The 19973-nt window shown below is 35.5% G+C and overlaps 1 protein-coding gene across 2 annotated transcripts in view; it reads right to left on the bottom strand.

The window, feature by feature from the left end:
- Window positions 1-19973, bottom strand: part of LOC138160268 (zinc-regulated GTPase metalloprotein activator 1A-like) — a 69013-nt gene that overhangs the window by 43290 nt on the left and 5750 nt on the right. For both annotated transcript variants that reach the window (XM_069086888.1, XM_069086878.1), the window contains exons 2-5: window positions 15493-15579; window positions 13075-13171; window positions 11882-11973; window positions 6479-6538 (exon numbers count right to left, since the gene is read on the bottom strand). In XM_069086888.1, coding sequence (XP_068942989.1) covers window positions 6479-6538; window positions 11882-11973; window positions 13075-13171; window positions 15493-15579 — 336 coding nt within the window. The remainder of the gene's footprint in view (window positions 1-6478; window positions 6539-11881; window positions 11974-13074; window positions 13172-15492; window positions 15580-19973) is intronic.

Here is a 19973-nt window from a genome sequence, read left to right as displayed (position 1 = left end):
AGGAAAGCAGAAAACTGGAGGAAAAAATTTTTATAGTTTCTTGACTAAAGGTCTCATATCTCAAATAGATAGAGAACTTTGTCAAATTTATAAGAATATGAGTCATTCCCCAACTGAAAAATGGTCAAAGGATATGAAGAGGCAGTTTTTTGATGAAGAAATCAAAAATTACATATAGATATATGAAAAAAATGCTCTAAATCATTATTGATTAGAGAAATGCAAATCAAAACAACTTTGAGATATCATTTCACACCTATCAAATGACAAATTTTGCAGGGGATGTGGAAAAATTCAGACACTAATACACTGCTAGTAGAAATGCAAACTGACCCAACCATATTCTGGAAATATGGCCAAAGAGTTATAAAATTGTGACCCTGAAATACCACTCTTAGGTCTGTTTCCCAAAGTGAAAAGAGGAAAAGGGAAAGAATCTCTATGTTCTACAACATTTATAGCAATTCTCTTTGTGGTAGCAAAGAACTGGAAACTAAGGGGATGCCCATCAATCGGGGAATGGTTAAATAAGTTGTGGTATATGATTGTGATGGAATACAACTGTGCTATAAGAAATGATGAGCAGGCTGATTTCAGAAAAACATGGAAAGACTTACATGAATTAATAAAAAGTGAGATAAGCAAAACCAAGACAACACTGTATACAGTAACAGTAATATTATTCAAAGAATAACTGGATGACTAAGCTATTCTTAATATTATAAATACTCAAATCAACTACAAAGGATCTATGAAGGAAAATGCTATCTGCTTCCAGAGAAAAAATTGATAAAAGAGAAATATGCATAGTATGGTTTTAAATACATACATACATACATACAGGGGCGGCTAGGTGGCGCAGTGAATAGAGCACAGCCCTGGAGTCAGGAGGACCTGAGTTCAAATTTGACCTCAGACACTTAACACTTACTGTGTGACCTTGGGCAAGTCACTTAACCCCAATGCCCTGCCCTCCTCCCTCCAAAAAGCAAAATAAAACATGTATGAACTACATACATACATGTGTGTGTGCACGCGTGCTCACACGCATGTGAAAAATAGTGGCCTTCTCTAGTGTGGGGTGGAGAAGTAAGGAGGGTAACAGTTCAGAACTTAAAATGTAACCAAAAAAATGAAAAAAAAATTAAAATATATACTATATATAATAGTCTTGAGACCAAAAAGTTTGAGAACCACTGTCATAGAATATGCATAAAAATAATCACATGCTACTTAGGTCACAAAGAAAATATAGGCAAGTTTAGAATGCAGAAATATTATACACTAGACATTTCTGGGTCATAATACAATAAACTTAGGAGTAAATGACCATACTAAAAGGTATAAAACCCTGAGGAAACAATAATAACTGACATTTATGTATCACTTTTAAGGTCTCAAGAGTGTTAAATATATTGCTGACAGGAAACTAAGAGTGGAATGATTCAACAATGTACAGGCTACAGAGGAAATTATAAAAACAAGAGTTTATGTCTAGAACAATGACAACAGAGCTATGTGGAATGGCATAGTAGATAATGTTGGCCTTAGACTGCAGAAGCTCTGGGTTCTAGTCTTGCCTCTGATACCTACCAGCTGTGTGGTCCCAGAAAAATCACTTCACATCTCAATGTACCCAGGCAACTTTGTAAGGCTGTAAAATGGAGATCAACTGAAGATTTGCACTGGTAAAGAGAGTTTTCTGCACCAGTGAAATTCCAGGTTCAGAAAAAAAAACAATTTAAGGCCTATGGAATGCAAACAAAGTAGTACCAAGAAATAAATTTATAATGCTGAATTACTATTTAATAAGAAATGGAAACTTATGGGGAAGCTAGGTGGTGCAGTGAGTAGAGCACCGGCCCCAGAGTCAGGAGGACCTGAGTTCGGATCTGGCCTCAGACACTTAACACACAAACAAAACTAGCCGTGTGACCTTGGGCAAGTTACTTAACCCCAATTGCCCTCCAAAAAGAAAAAAAAAAAAAGGAAACTTATCAAAGCAAGTTTAGTTAAACCCAGAAAAGAAACAAGAGAGATTCATAAAACTAAACATGAGAAAACAATCTAACAGATCAATAAAACCAAGTAATTTCTAAGGATTAAAGAAACTAATAAATTAGTAAGTCTAATAAAAGAAAACTCAAATAACTAAAATGAGAAAAGATTACTTATTGCTAACACATTTGAGAATTTTTTAAAAATGAAGTCATTTACAAAAATGTAATGTGCCAAAATTAACGAATCAAGAAGGAAATAGCCTAACTAGGTCAATTTCAGAAGGAAGAAATCAGGGAGAGCATTGAAGACCTGTCCTGCAAAAAAAGTATCAGTACCAGTTAAACTTCTGTTGAACCAAAAATTCCTATGCTATTTCTAAGTAGAGAAAGTCACTATCCTGTTTTTCTGTCTAATGAAGCAAAGTTTTGGTCTCTAATTCAAACAAAAATAAGATCCAAAAAGGCCTTAATGAACTGACACAAAAATATTAAATAAAATACTCAGAAAAAAAGTGGAAAACCACAGGTGTGGAACATTGCACATGATATCAGACTTTTTTTTTTGAGGTTTTGGCTAATTCTGTTCAACCTTTCCCCCTCTCTTTTATTTTCTATTATAAGGGATAGCTTTCGGAAAGAGTGCAAGGAATATACTGGGAAATGGGAGTGATGTAAACCTTCGCAAACAAAATATAGGAATTCATTAAGGAAATCAGCTGTCTGGATTTCCAAAATCTAAATTAGGATTGGCAAAAAAAAGGTTTAATGACAACCAATAGAATAAACCATATCAACACAAAATAAAAACAAGATTATATCATTAAATGCAGAAAACGATTTCAATAAATTAACCTTTGTTCATGTAAAAAAAAGGAATAGAACATTTCCTTTACATGATAAAAATTACACATTTAAAACCCAAGCTAATATTACATACAAGGGAAAAAAAACTAGAGGAGTTCCTATTGAAAACAGACATAATCATAACACAGGGCTGTTTACTCTTGCCATCCAGAGAAATGTTACCCCATGTCAATAAAGGATGAAAAAGATATTACATGAATAAGCACTGTCAATGAAGAAGTTAAATTATCTCTGCATGTCTATTTATGGTACTTAGGGAATTCAAAACAATTAACAAAAAACTGATATTATGAAAGACTTTGGGAAAAGCAGTTTTCTTACGATAAGCCCACAAAAAACACATTTATTTCTGTACAAAAATCAACAAAAACAAAGAGAAAACTGACAGAAGGATTTAGTATAAATTCAATTTACGATAAAGGTAAAATATGCCAAATATTAGGGTGTTACTCTATCAAGAATATAGATCTATCTATATATAGCCAGTTTCGAAATTATTTTGACAGAAACTGGGGAAGGATATAGTAAAACTGTCAATAATCCCTCATTCATAAAAATGATGTAAAGTTAATCAAAATGCCAATAAAGCTACTTCCTAAATTTTTGACAAAAATCATAAAACTAATACAGAAAAGAGATAAGCAAGAAAATCAATAATAACTATGAATTAAGGGGGAAGAAGAATCTGTCCTACCATATTTCAAAATTTAATATATGTGGGGTGGCTAGGTGGCGCAGTGAGTAAAGCTCTGGCCCTGGAGTCGGGAGGACCCGAGTTTGGTTCCGGCCTGAGACACTTAACACCCACACAAAAATACTAGCCGTGTAACCTTGGGCAAGTTACTTAACCCCAATTGCCCTCCAAAAGGCAAAAAAAGAAAAATTTAATATATGTTATGAAGTATATTATAATGTACTGTTTGTAAATTGTTTAACTGACTTTCCTTTCTAAGAGTGATCTGTTTAGGTTATTTTTCCTTTGTTTTGCTCATTTTTGGACCTTCCTATTTTTGTCATTTATTTTAAAATCTGAAAAAAAAAATTCTCAAATTTGTTAACAGAGTTGGATATAACTTTTTTTTAGTTGTATTCACGTTTTTTTCATTTCTAATTTTAGTTATGTCAATTCTCCACCTTCTTTTGATTAATTTTCAGAACTACTTTCTTTTTGAGGTGCCTTATTACCAATTTTGTCAGCTTTTAAAGAAAGATTTTGGTTTTATCAACTGAATTTTATTCATCTCTAATCTCACTTTGTTCCTTTTCCAAATTTAAGTTTATGTTCAACTTACTTTGCTAAGTTTATCTTATCTCTAATCTCACTTTGTTCCTTTTCCAAATTTAAGTTTATGTTCAACTTACTTTGCTAAGTTTATCTTACTGAATAGACAAGTACTATAGAGAAAATAGATAAATAACGTTAACACAATAGAGAACCCAGACATACAGATAATCTTATAAATGATTCACATTTGATAAAGATGTAAATAAAAAAGCAAGCAAAAATTTTAGGACAACTGGATAGCTACATGGTGAAAATGACTTTAACATCCACATCTATGGTAGGAACTACACACACGCGCACACGCGCACACACACACACACACACACACACACACACACACACACACGAAGCCAAGGGGTTTTCCTTTAAAGGAACTAGTAAGTAATCATTCCTCAGGACTTGGTTAATCAAGCCCAGTCTACATGGAGTCAGGCTCGTGAAGCTTTAGGGAGATTTCACTGACCTATAGCATGCAATGACATCTTTTTGATGAAACATTCCTCGTTGCTAAGGAGAAAACAGAAATGGAGAATAGCATTTTATTTAAATTTAAACAGACACTATGTCCTTTTTAGTCTTTTCAGTAGTAAAGTTATTTTCACTGCATTTTAGGGTTCTTAAGTACCTTGCATTAGGATCCTGAGGTTGAACTCAATGGACGAGTCTCCTGGTCTAGGCTCAGAGTATCTCATTCCATATACTAATAATCTACACTTTATTTTAAATGTAAAAAAGAAACTGAAGAAAAAAGAATGGCCTTTTTCTACAGTTGTCGGGAGGAGAGAAATGTTTATCAAGTGGAAGAGATTATTCAAAATACAACAGACAGATTTGAAAAAATACAAGGATTATGTAGAAAAAGGTAACACTCCTCCCCGCCCCCCCAAAAAATAAAAAGAAACAGAGTGGGAAAAATTTTTTGTAGTAAATGTTAAAAAATGTTTAAGATCCTCAAGGTGGGTAATGTGAGCTTTTTAAAATAAATTATTATGGAGGATTCTTCTTTGAAGAAGAGAAAAGACACAGCCAAGATGCTATGATAAGAAGAGAATCTGGGCTAAAAGTAAGACAAGAATGATGGACGGCAGGTGGAAAGCAAACACAGGTGGATCCATGTGGCAAAATGATGGGCAGACATGGACAAGAGCTGCCCAGGATGAGTTGGTAGAGATGAGCTAAGATCTACAACACTGGAGGCACTCCTAAACTGATGAGATCACAGAGTCATTTGAAAATCTGGGTATAGAGAAACTGTAAACTGGTGAAATGACATGAACAAGCATAGAGATAAAAATTAAAGCTAATGAACACAGGAAAAGTTGATCAGATTCCCTAATAATCAGAAAAATTTAAATAAAAACTGTAAGATTAACACACACCAAAATGGAAAGTATATATACACATATATAACATGTGTAAATATATATGTATATATATAAATTTAATGTTTATGAGATAATTTTTACTAGTTTATTAACATTTATTACATCGTTAATAGAACAATTAACTTACTGGTACAAATTCTTAGGAGGGTAATTTGATACTATAAAGTAAGTTATAAAACTGATTGGATCCCTTTCACCCAAAGATTTCAGTGCTGAGATTAAAAGCTAAACAAATCAAAAAAACAGTGAAAAAGGATCTATCTGTACAAAATTTTCCTAACTCCTTTATTTTTAATAACAAAAAACCCCCCAGGAACCAATAATGTATGCAATGATTTAGGGCAGGGCTGGATAAATTGTGGCATGTTCATGTAATGGAATACTGTGGTGCCACAAGAACTGACAAGTCAACAAGCACTTAGCCAGTGAGTACTATGTGCCAGCCACAGTGCTAAGCACTACAGACAGCAAGAAAGGCAAAAAACAATTCCTGCTCTCAAAGGAATAAATATGGAAGGGATGCAAATGCAGCCAGTGAAACAGAAAGAACGACAGACACATTTATCTTCAGCTACATCAAAAGCAAAAGCAACAACCTTCAATGGACACGTGTATGTGTAAGAGAGCAAATGTATTTCGGCAAGGGATTGGATGCTATACTTGCTATTTTTTCCTATTTCATTAAAATTAAAAATAATTAAGATTTTGGGATTTTAGTTGGAGTGGTTTTAAATATTAAGTATATAGCAACTTAAAAAATATACCATAAGTTCATTGAGGGCACTAAGCCTTATTCAATTTTATATTTCCCTCAGTGACTAGCACACAATAAGAACTCAACTAATACTTACCAAATTGAACTGGAAAAGCAAATAAACTTTTACTTTGGAAAAAAATGCCAAAGGATTGTAGTATTAACAAGATGGCATATTTTTTGTACTTACCATCAAGGTAAATGTCACTCCCTAATTCAGCATCAACCCAAAACATGGAAGCAACAGCACCTGTAATTGACACAATATAATATTAATGAAAACATGAAAAATCTTTGCAAACCCTAAAGACACAAGATTATAACATAGTTTCCTTCAAAGATTACTCAAATAACATCTCTTACATTAGGCCTGTTCTGGTGCCTCCAGTTGCTAACACTTCCCATCCCTCCCTGTTGAAATCACTTTGTATTTACAATATATTTATACATGTAGATGCTATATTCCTCTATAGGACGCAAGTTCCTTAAGAGAATGGATTGTCATTTTTATCTTTGGAGACAAGTCTAGCAGAGTGTTTAGTACATATAAATGTGTTTGACAAAACTTTTTTTAACCCATAGACAATGTTTCTCCTTGTCCTTCACTAGAAAGGAAAGACAACAAAAAGTCAACTCTGGTCTTCCCATCTCCTTAGAAGAACTAAATTGATCAGAATAGTTGGACTACTGTATTTTCACTAATATGGCTACAATTCCTTTCCAATCCTTCCTAATTCCACCCTCCAAAAAAGATACACAAAAACAAAATTTCCATAGTCACATGTATATGAGAAAAGGGCTCTATTTTTAATTCTCTATAGTACAGAAAGGCAAGGATCTTGTATTTCAAAAACAATGTATTTCACTTTTGAGAAGAGACCCAGAAAAGTCATCATGATGATTCTTTAGTAGCCTGGGGAAAACAAGACCTCAAATCATCTGTCAAAGAAGAAATTTGCTGGCTATTTTTAAAAAAGAAAAAGAACAAGAAAACATAAGGATGGACATCTAATCGTTATTTATAATATGCAGTACAGGTATAAAATGTGGGTCTGGGGATAATTGCTTATATATTTCTGAGTAAGAAATAACAACTTGCTTTGACAGGATCCAATGATTCAACGTGTATCAATGCTATGACCAAAGGAGAGAACAAGCTGGCAGAAAGGAAAGTGTTTCATTTTCCAAAGCATCACAGCTCCAGTTAGTGACAAGGCTGTCTAAAAGAATGAAGCACGGGGAAGAAAACAATGATAACTGAACTCATTCCAGTGTCTAAAGCTGTCCACTTGCACTGACAAGCTGCCGTCCCCCCACATCACTCTGTGTCAACAATGAGATACCTGTCAGCTGTTTACAGTGATTACTCATGCAAGATATAGCAAGGGCTACAAGAGCTAATGGCTTCCTGATATCTATTGATTTTTTCCCAAAAAGCTTAATAGTTTTCCAATTTGTTTGAAATAGGATTTGAGAGTAACAGGGGCTGAATCAATGTCCTTTCTTTTCAAGAAAATTACTTTACCATGACAATTATTTAGCTTTTAACAGAAGAGTGTCAGTCCCTAAATGGGAAACAAGTGAATTGCCAATAAGAATTTTCCTCACTTTCTTGATCAAAGGTATGTTTTTAATTAACAAGAGGAAAAAATATGTTTACTTTAGAATAGTATTACTCTTAATTTAATTTCCTTCTACCATAGTTGATTTTTCTTCACAATATAAAATTTATCAAATCACATGTGAATCATGATAAACAATTTGTGTTAAGATGAATAAGAAGTTATCAATTGTTCCTAGGCAGTTTACTCGATAGTATAGTACAGGGAAATGATTCCTCAACCTGGGAGTCGGGAAACAGAGTCTTGAATCATACTTGCTAGCTGTGTGCCCACAAGAAAGTCACTTTGGCATGTCTATGCCCCCATTTTCTTAATATAAAATACAGATAATCATCTTTTATTATTTACCTCAAATGTTTTTTTGTGAGAAAAAAAGACTTAAGCCTCAAGTGGGGGAGGCAGTTAGCATACCATTACACAACACTAGACTTGGGAGTCTACCTCAGACACCAGCTATATATTCCAAGGACATTTATTTCATCTCTTCCAGCTTTACTTCATGTGCAAAACGGGGATAACTGTAGCTTTACTTCATAGGGTTGTTGTGAGGAGGAAACGAGATTAAGTGTTTGAAGCCCTCTCTCTGCAAAATGTAAAGTGCTATATGTCAGTGCTAATTATTACTATCATTACATCACCTTAGCGATGTTTGCAGCAATCACCTATTTGTTCAGTCTAAAGACATAAGCATCATTGCTAGAAGCGTGCATCAAATTCCGACAATTATTAGTACCTTCATCAGGCTGTATAAAAAAACTTAACCTGGAAAAATGCAGGCAGATCTATGAACTACAATAGGGGAGCAGGCACATAAAGCTTGACGGCTTACAGAGCTCTGTAATATTAAAGCATGATATCCTTTGGGCCTCACAACCCTGTAACACTGTCAGTGCAGCCAGCTACTTTAGGTTGGGTTTGGTTTTTTTAACAGATGAAGAAACAGTGGCTCAGAGAAGTTAAGAGACTTGCTCAAGGACCCACCCCTCGGCAAAGTCAAGACAATGCAGATGACCTGATTCTATGTCTATTTGAAAACATGTTTGTACTGATCATTTCTACATCGTCACTGCAGTCCTACTCTGATCATAAGATGAAGAGACTCTAAGTCTTCAATGGGTTCTTAGAAGAATGCAGTTCTTGGTCAATACTGTCAAACTGTTATGGCTCAGGTACGGTCCCCATGAAGAATCCCACCAGATTCCTCCAAAACTCAATCTATCTAAGCTTGCTGGAGAGGCATAAGGCTGGCCACAGTAACAAGTATACTGCCTAATAAGGTACACAGAGGTTTCAACAGGCTTCCAGGAGGGAATCTCCACACCATGGAAAGCATTGTTCTTTTAAAAAGTACTGAAGTAATTTATAAGAAATAAATAGTATGAAATAATAGCTAGCATTTAATATAGTATTTTACGGCTTACTAAGCACTTTATTCCACATTATTCTCACTACAACCCTAGGAAGTAGGCGCTATTATTGTCCCCATTTTACAGATGAAGAAAATGAGGCAGGCATAAGTTAAGTGACTTGTCCAGAGTCACAGAGATAAGGAAGTGCCCGAGGCTGTATTTGAACTCAGATCTTCCTGACTCCTAGTCCAGACCTCTGTGCCACCGAGTTACATGTTTGAAATCTCCATTTCATATAACCTTTGAGAGAAGAAGTAAGCATTATATAGCTAGTAAGTGCTATATAAATGTTATGATTATTAACCTTCTCCTTAAGATTTTAAAAGTGAATTTACATTACAAAACCATGTTGTCCTTGGCTTCCTATATCTTTATCTGACAAGGAGAACAGTAGTTTTTTAAGGTGTCTCTATGTCATGCCTCTCTTTTCTCCATTAAGTTCTGATTTTTTGGGTATTAAAAAACTAATTTTAAAAGGTCAGGCTGAATTTGTTTTAATTATATGCTACATATTTTTCTTAGTTTTATTCCCTATTGTATCTTTGTATTAATTTTGATCTTTGGGCCGGGAAGTCAGGAGTCTAACTATACAGAGAGTTGATTTTGATAAAGACTCACTTCAGTGACAATTACTTCCTGCAATTAAAAGATAATCAAATTCATTTTTTGTGAAGTTATTTGGTGCTTGTTGTGTCCAATACTTCCAATACTTTTCTTGAAGAAGGTATTTACGGAGCTTAGGCTAAAGACTTCTACAAAGTTTTCAACCCATTGGTCTCTCTTTCCTGACCCCAGAACCTTATTTTCTGCCATCTTCCCTTATGCCCACTTTTGTAATGAAATCAATGAATACCAAAATACAGGTTGATTTAATATGCACACTCTAAGTCTTTCTCTACTTCTCCATCTTTTGCAATAGAGGCTGGTGACAATCATCACCTTGGCAGTCTTTGCAAGTATTTATAAGTATTCCATATACTCATATGACATGAGCAAATATTCCATGAAATATTTCTTGCTCCCTTTGGATTCATGAGAGAACCAATCCTGCCACCCCCGTTATTTATATTTCCAAAGAAAACCTGAGAAGCACCCTTACATTTCATTGAAACTTCCCTCTGTCCTCTGGTTTCATTTATAATATAAGAATATCAAAATTGATAGTACTAAAGGAAATGAATTTAATATCCACTCAATGGTCATTTGACAAAGACATTTGGAGTACCAACCATGAAACTCCTGATATAATGCAATATTTTTCAGCTATTAACTAATCAATTACATTTGAGCTCTTTCAAACACATCCTCTTTTTACATTAGCATAGTTGACTACACAAATGATCTCTTCGAATAAACGACATTCTATGTTGGACATGCAAATCAGTCCACAGGCCTATAAGCCTAAGTGGAATTAGGCTAGACTTAAGAAGAAATAATGTTAGTACTAACACTAACAAATTTTGGAAACTCCGTATAAGCACACTCCAACTGAATAAAAAAAAGTTAGCCCTAATTAAATGTTACTTTTACTTAACATTCTATTAACAAGTTGATACAAGCCTGAACTGTTTAAACCTAAACAACTTTTTTTTTTTTGCTTTTTGGAGGGGGGAAGGCAGAGCAACTGGGGTTAAGTGACTTGCCCAAGGTCACACGGCTAGTAGGGTTATGTGTCCGAGGTCGCATTTGACCTCAGATCCCCCTGACTCCAGGCTGGTGTTCTGGCCACTGTGCCGGCCTGCGGCCCCGCTAAATAACTTCAAAAAAATCTATTTTAGAGGCGAGAATTACATGTTTATTTATTATATCCACTTGGGTGGTAGGTCACAATTTATCATTTTCTCGGTTTTCTTTTTTCTCCCTCTCTTTCTCTCTCTCCTTCCTTCCTCCTGCTGCTTTTGATTTATTAATGCATTTGGGTTGCATTTTACCACCATCACTTCCAGTAGTGCCCCCACAGTACTCTCCTTATGACAAAAAAGTTAAATAAAACCAACCAGCCATGGATGAAAGAATTAACATTGTATATCCAAAATTCACCATCTTTTAACCAAAATGCACAAAATATGCTCCAAAATGAACAATTCAGCAGCACTGTCGATCATTAGCACAATAATTCCCAAGATTATTTTTATGTCCCTAAGGCAGATGAAGAACGAGAGGCTAGTGGAACTATAACATGAAAGAAATATTTGTATTATCTTTTAAAGATAATCAAAAAAAGTTGGAAAAACTAAAGACTAACCAGACACGGGACTTGTAAACTTCAAAACCAAACAGATGTCACTATCCATATTGTAATTCTGCCCCCATCAAAGTTCTCAACAAAAATTTACATTCTAAAGACAGGTAATGACTATTAAAGAATTTTTTAATCCATATACACCTGTCAAAGGATACTATGAGATGAGATGATCTGTTGCTATTTTTATATCAAATCTAACTAAGAAAGTCAAGAGAAGCCTTAAAAGCTCATTAAGTTAATCCTCTGCTGCACACCTGTTTTCAGACAGTGTGAAACCACACTGTACAAAACTGATGATTGATAATGGCACTTCTTACCAGGATCTGCCAAGCCTGTTGTTTCTAATAGTATGTAGTCAAATTTTCCTTTCTTCTGCATCAAATTCTCAATAGCCTTCAGGCCATTGTCCCTGTATAAAACAAAACATAAAAAATGGGTCAGCAGCTTGGGATTTAAAAACTTACCCCATAAATTTGTTTTATATTTCTAGAAACTGAAAAATCAAATTATCCATAGGCCCAAAGAATTAATTTACCAACAAAACTCTTATGAAAATGTCATGTATTTGACAATATCAATAAAATGATACATTAAGGAAATGTTCTCAGAAGTCTAATGAAATTAACCCAATGTCGTTTTTTCCTAAAATAGTAAGTAGGAATCATCTGCTTGGCTAATATACGTTTTAGGTAATATGATACCATATGATATCATAGTATTCGTGCAATTAGTACTAACAGGATAATAGCGCTTTTTCTACCACACTAAATTTACAATTTTGTAACTTGCCAAGAAACTTTCAGTAAATATAAAGCTATTTTATTCAGAATAAGGGTCATGAGCTTAAATATCAACTCTTTTGTCCTCATAAAATATACTAAGAATTTTTTTTAAATGCATACTTAAAAAAAGACATTTTGGTTAACCAGAAAAAGCTTAACAACAATACCAATAAAAGTTTATATCATATGTGAGAAATTTAACTTAAAAAGCAACAATGAGTAAATCTCTCACTATGCATAGGATTTTAACTTTGGTGTTGTACTTATCTCCTGACACCACTGTCAATGTTATAACTGGTAAAAAATAAGTGTTTCCCCCTTTTTTTTAATCTATTACCATAATTTCTTATAGTTTCAAAATGACAGGTTCTATTTCTCATTCTGAGAAGATTAAAAAAATAATAACTCTGGAGTAATAAAACAACTCTTTTATTATTTGTTTTTTTAATACTCACAACCATTATAGTTACCTGAAAAGATTTTAAATTTAATCAAATGTTAACTTAAAGTGTCATAAATCCATCATATACTCAAAAAAACCCAAGTAGCTACTAGCAAAAACAAATAAGCATAAAAACATAATGAATCAGTACTTAAAATGACTTCTTAGAAAACTACTTTAGCCAATATTATAGGAAAATGTACTAAAGCTAAATGAAATAGAAAAGTAACTAAAACTCAACCCAAAGTTGACAAACATGAAGTAAAGTAATACAAACATTCCTCACTTTACTGAGCAGCAGAGGCAACCATTTCGAAGCTCCAACCATTCCTCAAATAGCTCCCCACCTTGGCTTACAGCTAAAGATTTCTCCAATGCACTTCCTATGACACAAAACAATGCATTCTTTAAAATGATCATCAGTCAAATAAAAATGAAAGATTAAAAAAAAACTCCCCCCAAATCTGATTTTTATGTGTTTTATTGTTGATCTAGTTGTGCCCAGTTACTCTTAAAACTGATTATATTGTGAAATAAAATTACACAGAACCACACATCAAATAAAATTAATTTTTCCAAAATATTATGAGATATTGTTGGAACCACAATTAGTTTGCTGGCTCAGATTTTTTGATAATTCCTGTTTTAAAATTTCTGGGTTTAATAATTTTTTAAAATAAGGAAATAAAAGCTAAAACACTTCAGACTACTATAATACAAATGAAAAATGTTGAACTACAAAATACTTAAACATCAAAGTTTTTAGAAAGGCTGATATCTAAACGTATGCTCATCCCAAAGGTCAAAACATTTAATGTAGCAGTACACATAAAAAAAATACTGCTTACATCTGTCTCTTTAAGCTAAGTACCCATTTCTTCCTATTCTGTGAGTTTAAAGTAACTATCTTAAAGATATTACTTGTTGTCTGTGATGAAAATGAGTTTCCTCTTTCTGGAATAGAAAATTTGGGCTTGATATCTGTTCTCATCAAACTCCTAAGAGACATATCCATCTAGTTTTCTGTTTTTTATTCTTTCCACGTATCCATGGCATAGTATACTGAAAGTTGGCTTTAGAATTAGAAGACCCAGATTCAAGTCTTTCCTAACTTTCTCAATGCCCCCGGCAACCTTTGATGATTAAGTGGGAAAGTAGGCATTGATCTGATTTGGTTTGGTCCATCTCCCCAAAATCCTCTCATTAAATCATCATTTCTAAAACTAGGTATCCAACAAGTCCAAGGCTTGCTAAAGAAAAAAAAATTTACAGTTAGTTGGCTAGGGCGTAGCTCTCCAACCTTTAAGCAAAACATCACTTTAAAAACCACATCCCTACAACTTCCAAGCATTGATTCCTCACCAAACAACACATAAGGTTCCTCTGTGATCCTTAGGTGACAGTCACTGTAAAATAATTTTTAATTTCATTTTTCCCCTAATAAAAATACAAAGATAGGACCAGAAATAGGTTTTATATTCAGTATAGTATCTAGTTTACTATTAGTGACTGTAATGGTAATGGAATTTGAAGATCTTCCCTGCCCCTTAATGGGCTTCACTTTGAGTGCAACAAGAAAAGCTTGCTTAGGGGAGGCTTGTTTTTTAGGAAGGGCCACCCCTTTTGTTACTTTGTAATTAGGAAGTAGGTCTCAGAAGGTTGTGATGTCCTCTGATCCTGAAGAAGGGTATGGACAGATGGACAGACAGATGGATGGATGGATGGACAGACAGACAGAGAGAGAGAGAGAGAGAGATGGATGGATGGATGGATGGATAGATAGATAGATAGATAGATAGATAGATAGATAGATAGATAGATAGACAGACAGACAGACAGACAGACAGACATGTATATACTCTGAAGTGAGGTTTTGCTTTGGGGCTCACTTATGGGAAGAGTTGTGTGATTTGGCCAGATGAGACTCTGGGTAGCCATTGAGTCCCCCAGCTTTGAAAATCCAGATGCTGGTGCTTCTCTCTCTAATAACTAACTATGTATGTATGTAATGGTCAGCCAGCTAGAAGCCCTGTCTGTTGGTGTGTGGAACTGTTGTTATTTTCTCTGTATTTTGTCTTTTTCTTTTTCTAGTGCTGACTTTTTCCCCTGAACTAGGTAAATGATACATATACTTGACTAAAGTAAGATTGTTAACCCTTTTTGAGTTGCTTTCCTTTAGAAAAGCAGATTAAAGAACCTGTGCCATCCTGGGTATATATGCTAGGGTGCTTGCTGTTACAGTGACCAACAAAAAAGAAAATTTTTGTCTTAAATTTTGTAACCTTTAAACTTTAGATTGCTGATAAAAAGGTTTTAGAGAAGGATTTTCAGGGTTCCTAGTGTGGGCCAGAAGTAAACATTCTCTATAGATAACAGTAAGGATTATGCTCAGGGTACAATGGCTACAAAACTCAAGATTAGCATATTTCTAGTCCTGGAAAATTGTAAAATAGCCAAAAATGCATTTCTGTTATTTAATGTGAAAATCAAATTTCAGTGTTTGGCTTCCACCTTTACCATATCACAAAATCACCCATATCTGCACTGTACTGTCATTTAAACTTTCCAAATTTATCATCATCTGAAGTAACATCATTTTTTATACCCTTAATTTTATATGTGAATTATTAATTTTTTAAACCATTGGGATAAACTCATCTCTGTCCTAGGTTCCTCTAATATCAGTTTCTATAGTTTTACTTACCTTCCCCAAACTCATTTAAAATAACTGCTATTCTTTTGTTATGTTGTTCAGTTAGAATGTAGTTGAGGAGAGTTGTTTTTCCAGCACCTTGAAAACAATGACACTAGTTTCAGTATCACAAACTCCATTTTTCATTTTCTTCCAATCGGTCTTCCAACCCCTACTAATAAAAAAGAAAAAAAATCCCAAACTGAAAATCAATATCCTGAGATTATTTCATAACGTTTTAGGGCCCTCGATGCTCTTAAGAACTTCATTCATTTGGTTCTATTGCTCAAATACCATGCCTTGAATTTCTAAAGTGTTTCACTTCATAGGAAAGATAAGAGGAAATTTTAAATGGTCAAAATGCTGCCTATCAAAAGACTTAATTAATACCACCAATGTGAGATGGACTTCTGTGATTCACTGAAACTGTATCTCAAAAGTGAAACAGAATACAATGAAAATAACAGACTATTACAGGAATATATAAACAAACTTACAGAATTAAGCATTCAATGTAAGAGTGAAAACTATCTATCTGAAAAAATATTTGTCTTGGGATCCTGAATACAAATAATATTAAGGCATTTTCTGCTGTTCTAGTGTATGAAATGCAATACTTTGACAGTATTATATAATTTCTCAAGCCTGAAAATTACTTTTCTCCACTATATAATTTGAAGGTAAAGACCCACCATTTAAATTTGATTTTATTTTAAAAAGCAAAACATTTAGTGACGAGCTGATATAGTATGGCAGGAGTCCTATTTCTGCTACTCTAAAAATATGTTTTTATTAAATGCCTAGGAATTGTGCCGGACTATAGAGAAGTATTAGTGAAAAATAAACTCTTGCTATGTTATCTTCATCCAGCAGGTGGCAGAGAAACCTAACCTGTTACTGTGTAGAAGAATCAGGGTAAATAGAAACTTATGATCCCAGTCCCTCCGAATAACTCCCAATGTAACTATGCTTTTAAAAAAGGTTTTCATATGTTTAATATAATTGTACATGTATAGACTATATCAGATTGCATCCTATCTTGGGCAGGCGGAAGGAGGGGGGGAAATTTTAAAAGTCAATCCTATAAAAGTGAATGTTGAAAACTAAAAATAAATAAAATTTTTAAATGTTTTCAAATTTTTAAATATTCACACAGGTAATAGTGGTTAGAATAGGGGCGGCCAGGTGGCGCAGTGAGTAAGAGCGCTGGCCCCAGAGTTAGGAGACGCAGGATCGGTTCCAGCCTCAGATACTTAGCTCCCACACAAAATAACTGGCCGTGTAACCTTGAGCAAGTTACTTAACCCCAATTGCTTTAAAAATAAAATAAAATTAAAAATAGTGATTAGAAGAAAATAACTCTAGAACTAACACTTTAAATTAATTCCTTTAAAACTGCCTAAAAAAGTTTTTATGGACCAAAAACTAAGGTAAAAGAAAAAGACATGCCTCAATTTTCTCCTAGGCATATTTAGACATCTCTTTTTCCAGGCAGATCATTCAAAGTGTGCAAGTGCATGTGCACATGTGACAAAGACAACCACCATATTAATAAAATATTCAGTCTGAAACTTAAAATTTCTGTTTTTTGGGACACATAAGAACCTGATTAAGAATAATGTCATAAGAGCTTGGTGATACAGTGGAAAGTGTACCAGTACCAGCTGGAGTCAGGAAGACCTGAGTTCAAATCAAGACTTGGACACTTCATAGTTGCATCACTCTGGGCAAGTCACTTACCCTGTTTGCCTCAGTTTCCTCAATTGTAAAATGGAGATAAAAAACACTTACCCTCACAGGGCTGTTGTGAGGATCAAATGAGTAAAGTACCTAGTACACAGTAGGCACTTTATAAATTCACCTTTTGTAAATTTATAAAATTATTCTTTATACATTTATTCTCTTCCCCTTTTGCTGTTTTATGCAGCAAGTCAAGAAATACCAAAATTTTGAAATAGCTAAAACTCAGGTAACCCAAAGGGCACTGAAAAGACATATGGTAGGTAAAATGGGTTACAGGAATGACTGCAACCAAGATTCATGTAAGAGAAGCGACACAAAAGCTACCATCAATGACATATGACATGGACCAGGAAGAATGACAGCATCCCAGACGCTCAGAATACGGGCTACAATGGTACCCTTGAAATATTAAAATAGTTTGTATATCCTCTATATAGGAAATATACAGATGGGCAGAGGCTAGGGTAGCACAGGATCAGAAGGTAAAGAGTTTTCATCTGTACCCAGGTTCAAATTCTGGCTCTGCCCTTGAATATCTTTATGACTTTGGACAAGTCATTTAACTTCTCTGGGGGCTCTGAGCTGATTTAAATCGTACTTCAAACAAATGAGTTCATGAATTTCAAAGAAAAAAAGTACAAAGAACAAAACAGAAAATGAAACATTAATGAACAGCAAGGTAGAGTGGGGCAGCTAGGTGGTCCTGGAGCCAGGAGGACCTGAGTTCAAAGGAGCTCAGACACTTGACACACTTACTAGCTATGTGACCTTGGGCAAGTCACTTAACCTCAATCGCCTTGCCTTCTCCCCTCAAAAACAAAACAAATAAGGTGGAGTAGTGCATGGAGTGCTGGACTTAAGAGTCAGGAAGACGTAGATTTGAATCCAGTCACAGATTCTCTGTGGCCCTGGGTAAGTCACTAAACCTGTCTGCTTCAGTTCCTTCCTCTATAAAATGGGATAATCGTACCTACCATCCAGGGAGTGATGAGAACAAAATCAGATGTCTGTAAAGACCTTTACAAACCTTAAAGAACTATATAAAGGCTAGCTTATTATTATTATTATTATTTTTAAAAATCAGTTTCACATCAATTCTTCCCTAGTTTATTCTCTGATACACTATGGAATTCTATGGCCTTTCCTACCTAAAAGTAATTTTTACCAACACACAAGTATTCATTTGTGAAAAATAAACTTGAATCCTTTTATTTTCACACATTACTAGTTTGACAAAGAATATGATGTTAAATCTCCAAAGTAGCAACACCATCTTACATCCAAGGACAGTCTATTGACAAGCTGCGATTAAACAAGTTTGGGGCCTATTATTATTATGTTATAATAAAATGGATCATTAACATTTTTACCCACTCAACATTCTTTACTTTTAAAGAATATCCTCCATAGAAAACATTCTTTAAATTAAGGTCCATCTAAATTACTTTTTGTCCCCATCTTCATCTTTTTGGCCAATCTCTCACCAAGCATTTATCAAGCACTGACTATGTCCCAGGCACTGTGCTAAGTACTGGGGATACAAATACAAGAAAGAAGGCAGTTCCTTGGCTCCAAGGAGGTTACATTCTAATGGGAGAAGACAACACGTGCATGGGGAATTGAGAGTGGTGCAAAGTCTGGAGAAAGAGGGACAGCTGCTCAGTGCCCCTCCTCAACCTGGAGGTGGGATGAAGTCACCAAAGGGAGAAAGGGCCCTGAAGCCAAGGAGAGGGAAGGAAGAAGAGGGGTCACAGAAGGAAAGAGAATGAGAGATGCCTTCCCAGAGCCCATCCTCAAAATGGAGATTCCCCAAAGAATTCGAGAGAGCACTGGGTGAATCAGGCAGCCAGTCAACAAACACTTATTAAGGGCCTATTATGTCCTAAGTACTAGTGATACAAAGAAAGATTCACAACAGTCCCTGTTCTGGAAAGATTCACAGTCAACGGAGAGACAGCAGGCAAATAGCATACAGGATAAACTGGAGAGAATCACCAGAAGGTAGGCACTAGCACTGAAGGGGACCAGGAGAGACTGTTTGTAGAAGGCGGGCTTCTAGGGGGCGGAGCCAAGATGGCGGAGTAGAAGCACGACCTTCCCGCGGCTCCGGCTTCCACCCTCCCCAATCCATGTAAAAAGGGGACTCTAAACAGACTTTGGAGCTGCAGAACCCACAAAATGACACAGAGAAGCTAACCTCCCGCTGAGAACAGCCCAGCAGGCCGGCAGGAAAAGGCCAGTGCAAAGCTTTGGGAGCCGAGCCCAGCCCCACACTGAAGCTTTAGCTCCAGGGCGGGCCTAACCAGCTGCCAGCCAGAGGGACTCCAGATCAGCAGCAGCTGTGGCCCTTTCCAGATTTATCAACACATAGATGTGAAGGACAAAGTGAGAGGTCAATGCAGTCTGGACTTTGGGACCAGTAAGTGGGAGTGCATGGCTTCTACCGCCCGGGGCGAGAAGCCCCTGAGACCGGCACAGCCAGCCAGTGCCACGTGGCGGCTTCAGCTCCTGGCCTGCAGAGTGTAGGGGGACCAAGCACCAGTCTGAGGGGTCATCGCTCTTGCTTTAACCTGCTTGGATCTGGATTGCAGTCTAGGGTGGAGGTCCTGGGGTGTGTGTCCAGCTTGCCAGAGCGTGTGGAGACCTCAGAGAGGGCACCCATCTAATACCTCCGGCAGCTGAGAAAACCCCAGCGTTTGGGACGAAAACTCCCCTGTCTGGTGGCAGAGTCCTACTGTGGCAAAAAGCCC

This window comes from Petaurus breviceps, unplaced genomic scaffold (assembly GCF_028583685.1).
Source record: "Petaurus breviceps papuanus isolate PSGF00001 unplaced genomic scaffold, PetGlider_PUasm1.0 118, whole genome shotgun sequence".
NCBI classification, from domain to species: Eukaryota; Metazoa; Chordata; class Mammalia; order Diprotodontia; family Petauridae; genus Petaurus; species Petaurus breviceps.
Note: the sequence above shows the minus strand (reverse complement) of the source record. Positions and strands in the feature narration are given on the sequence as shown.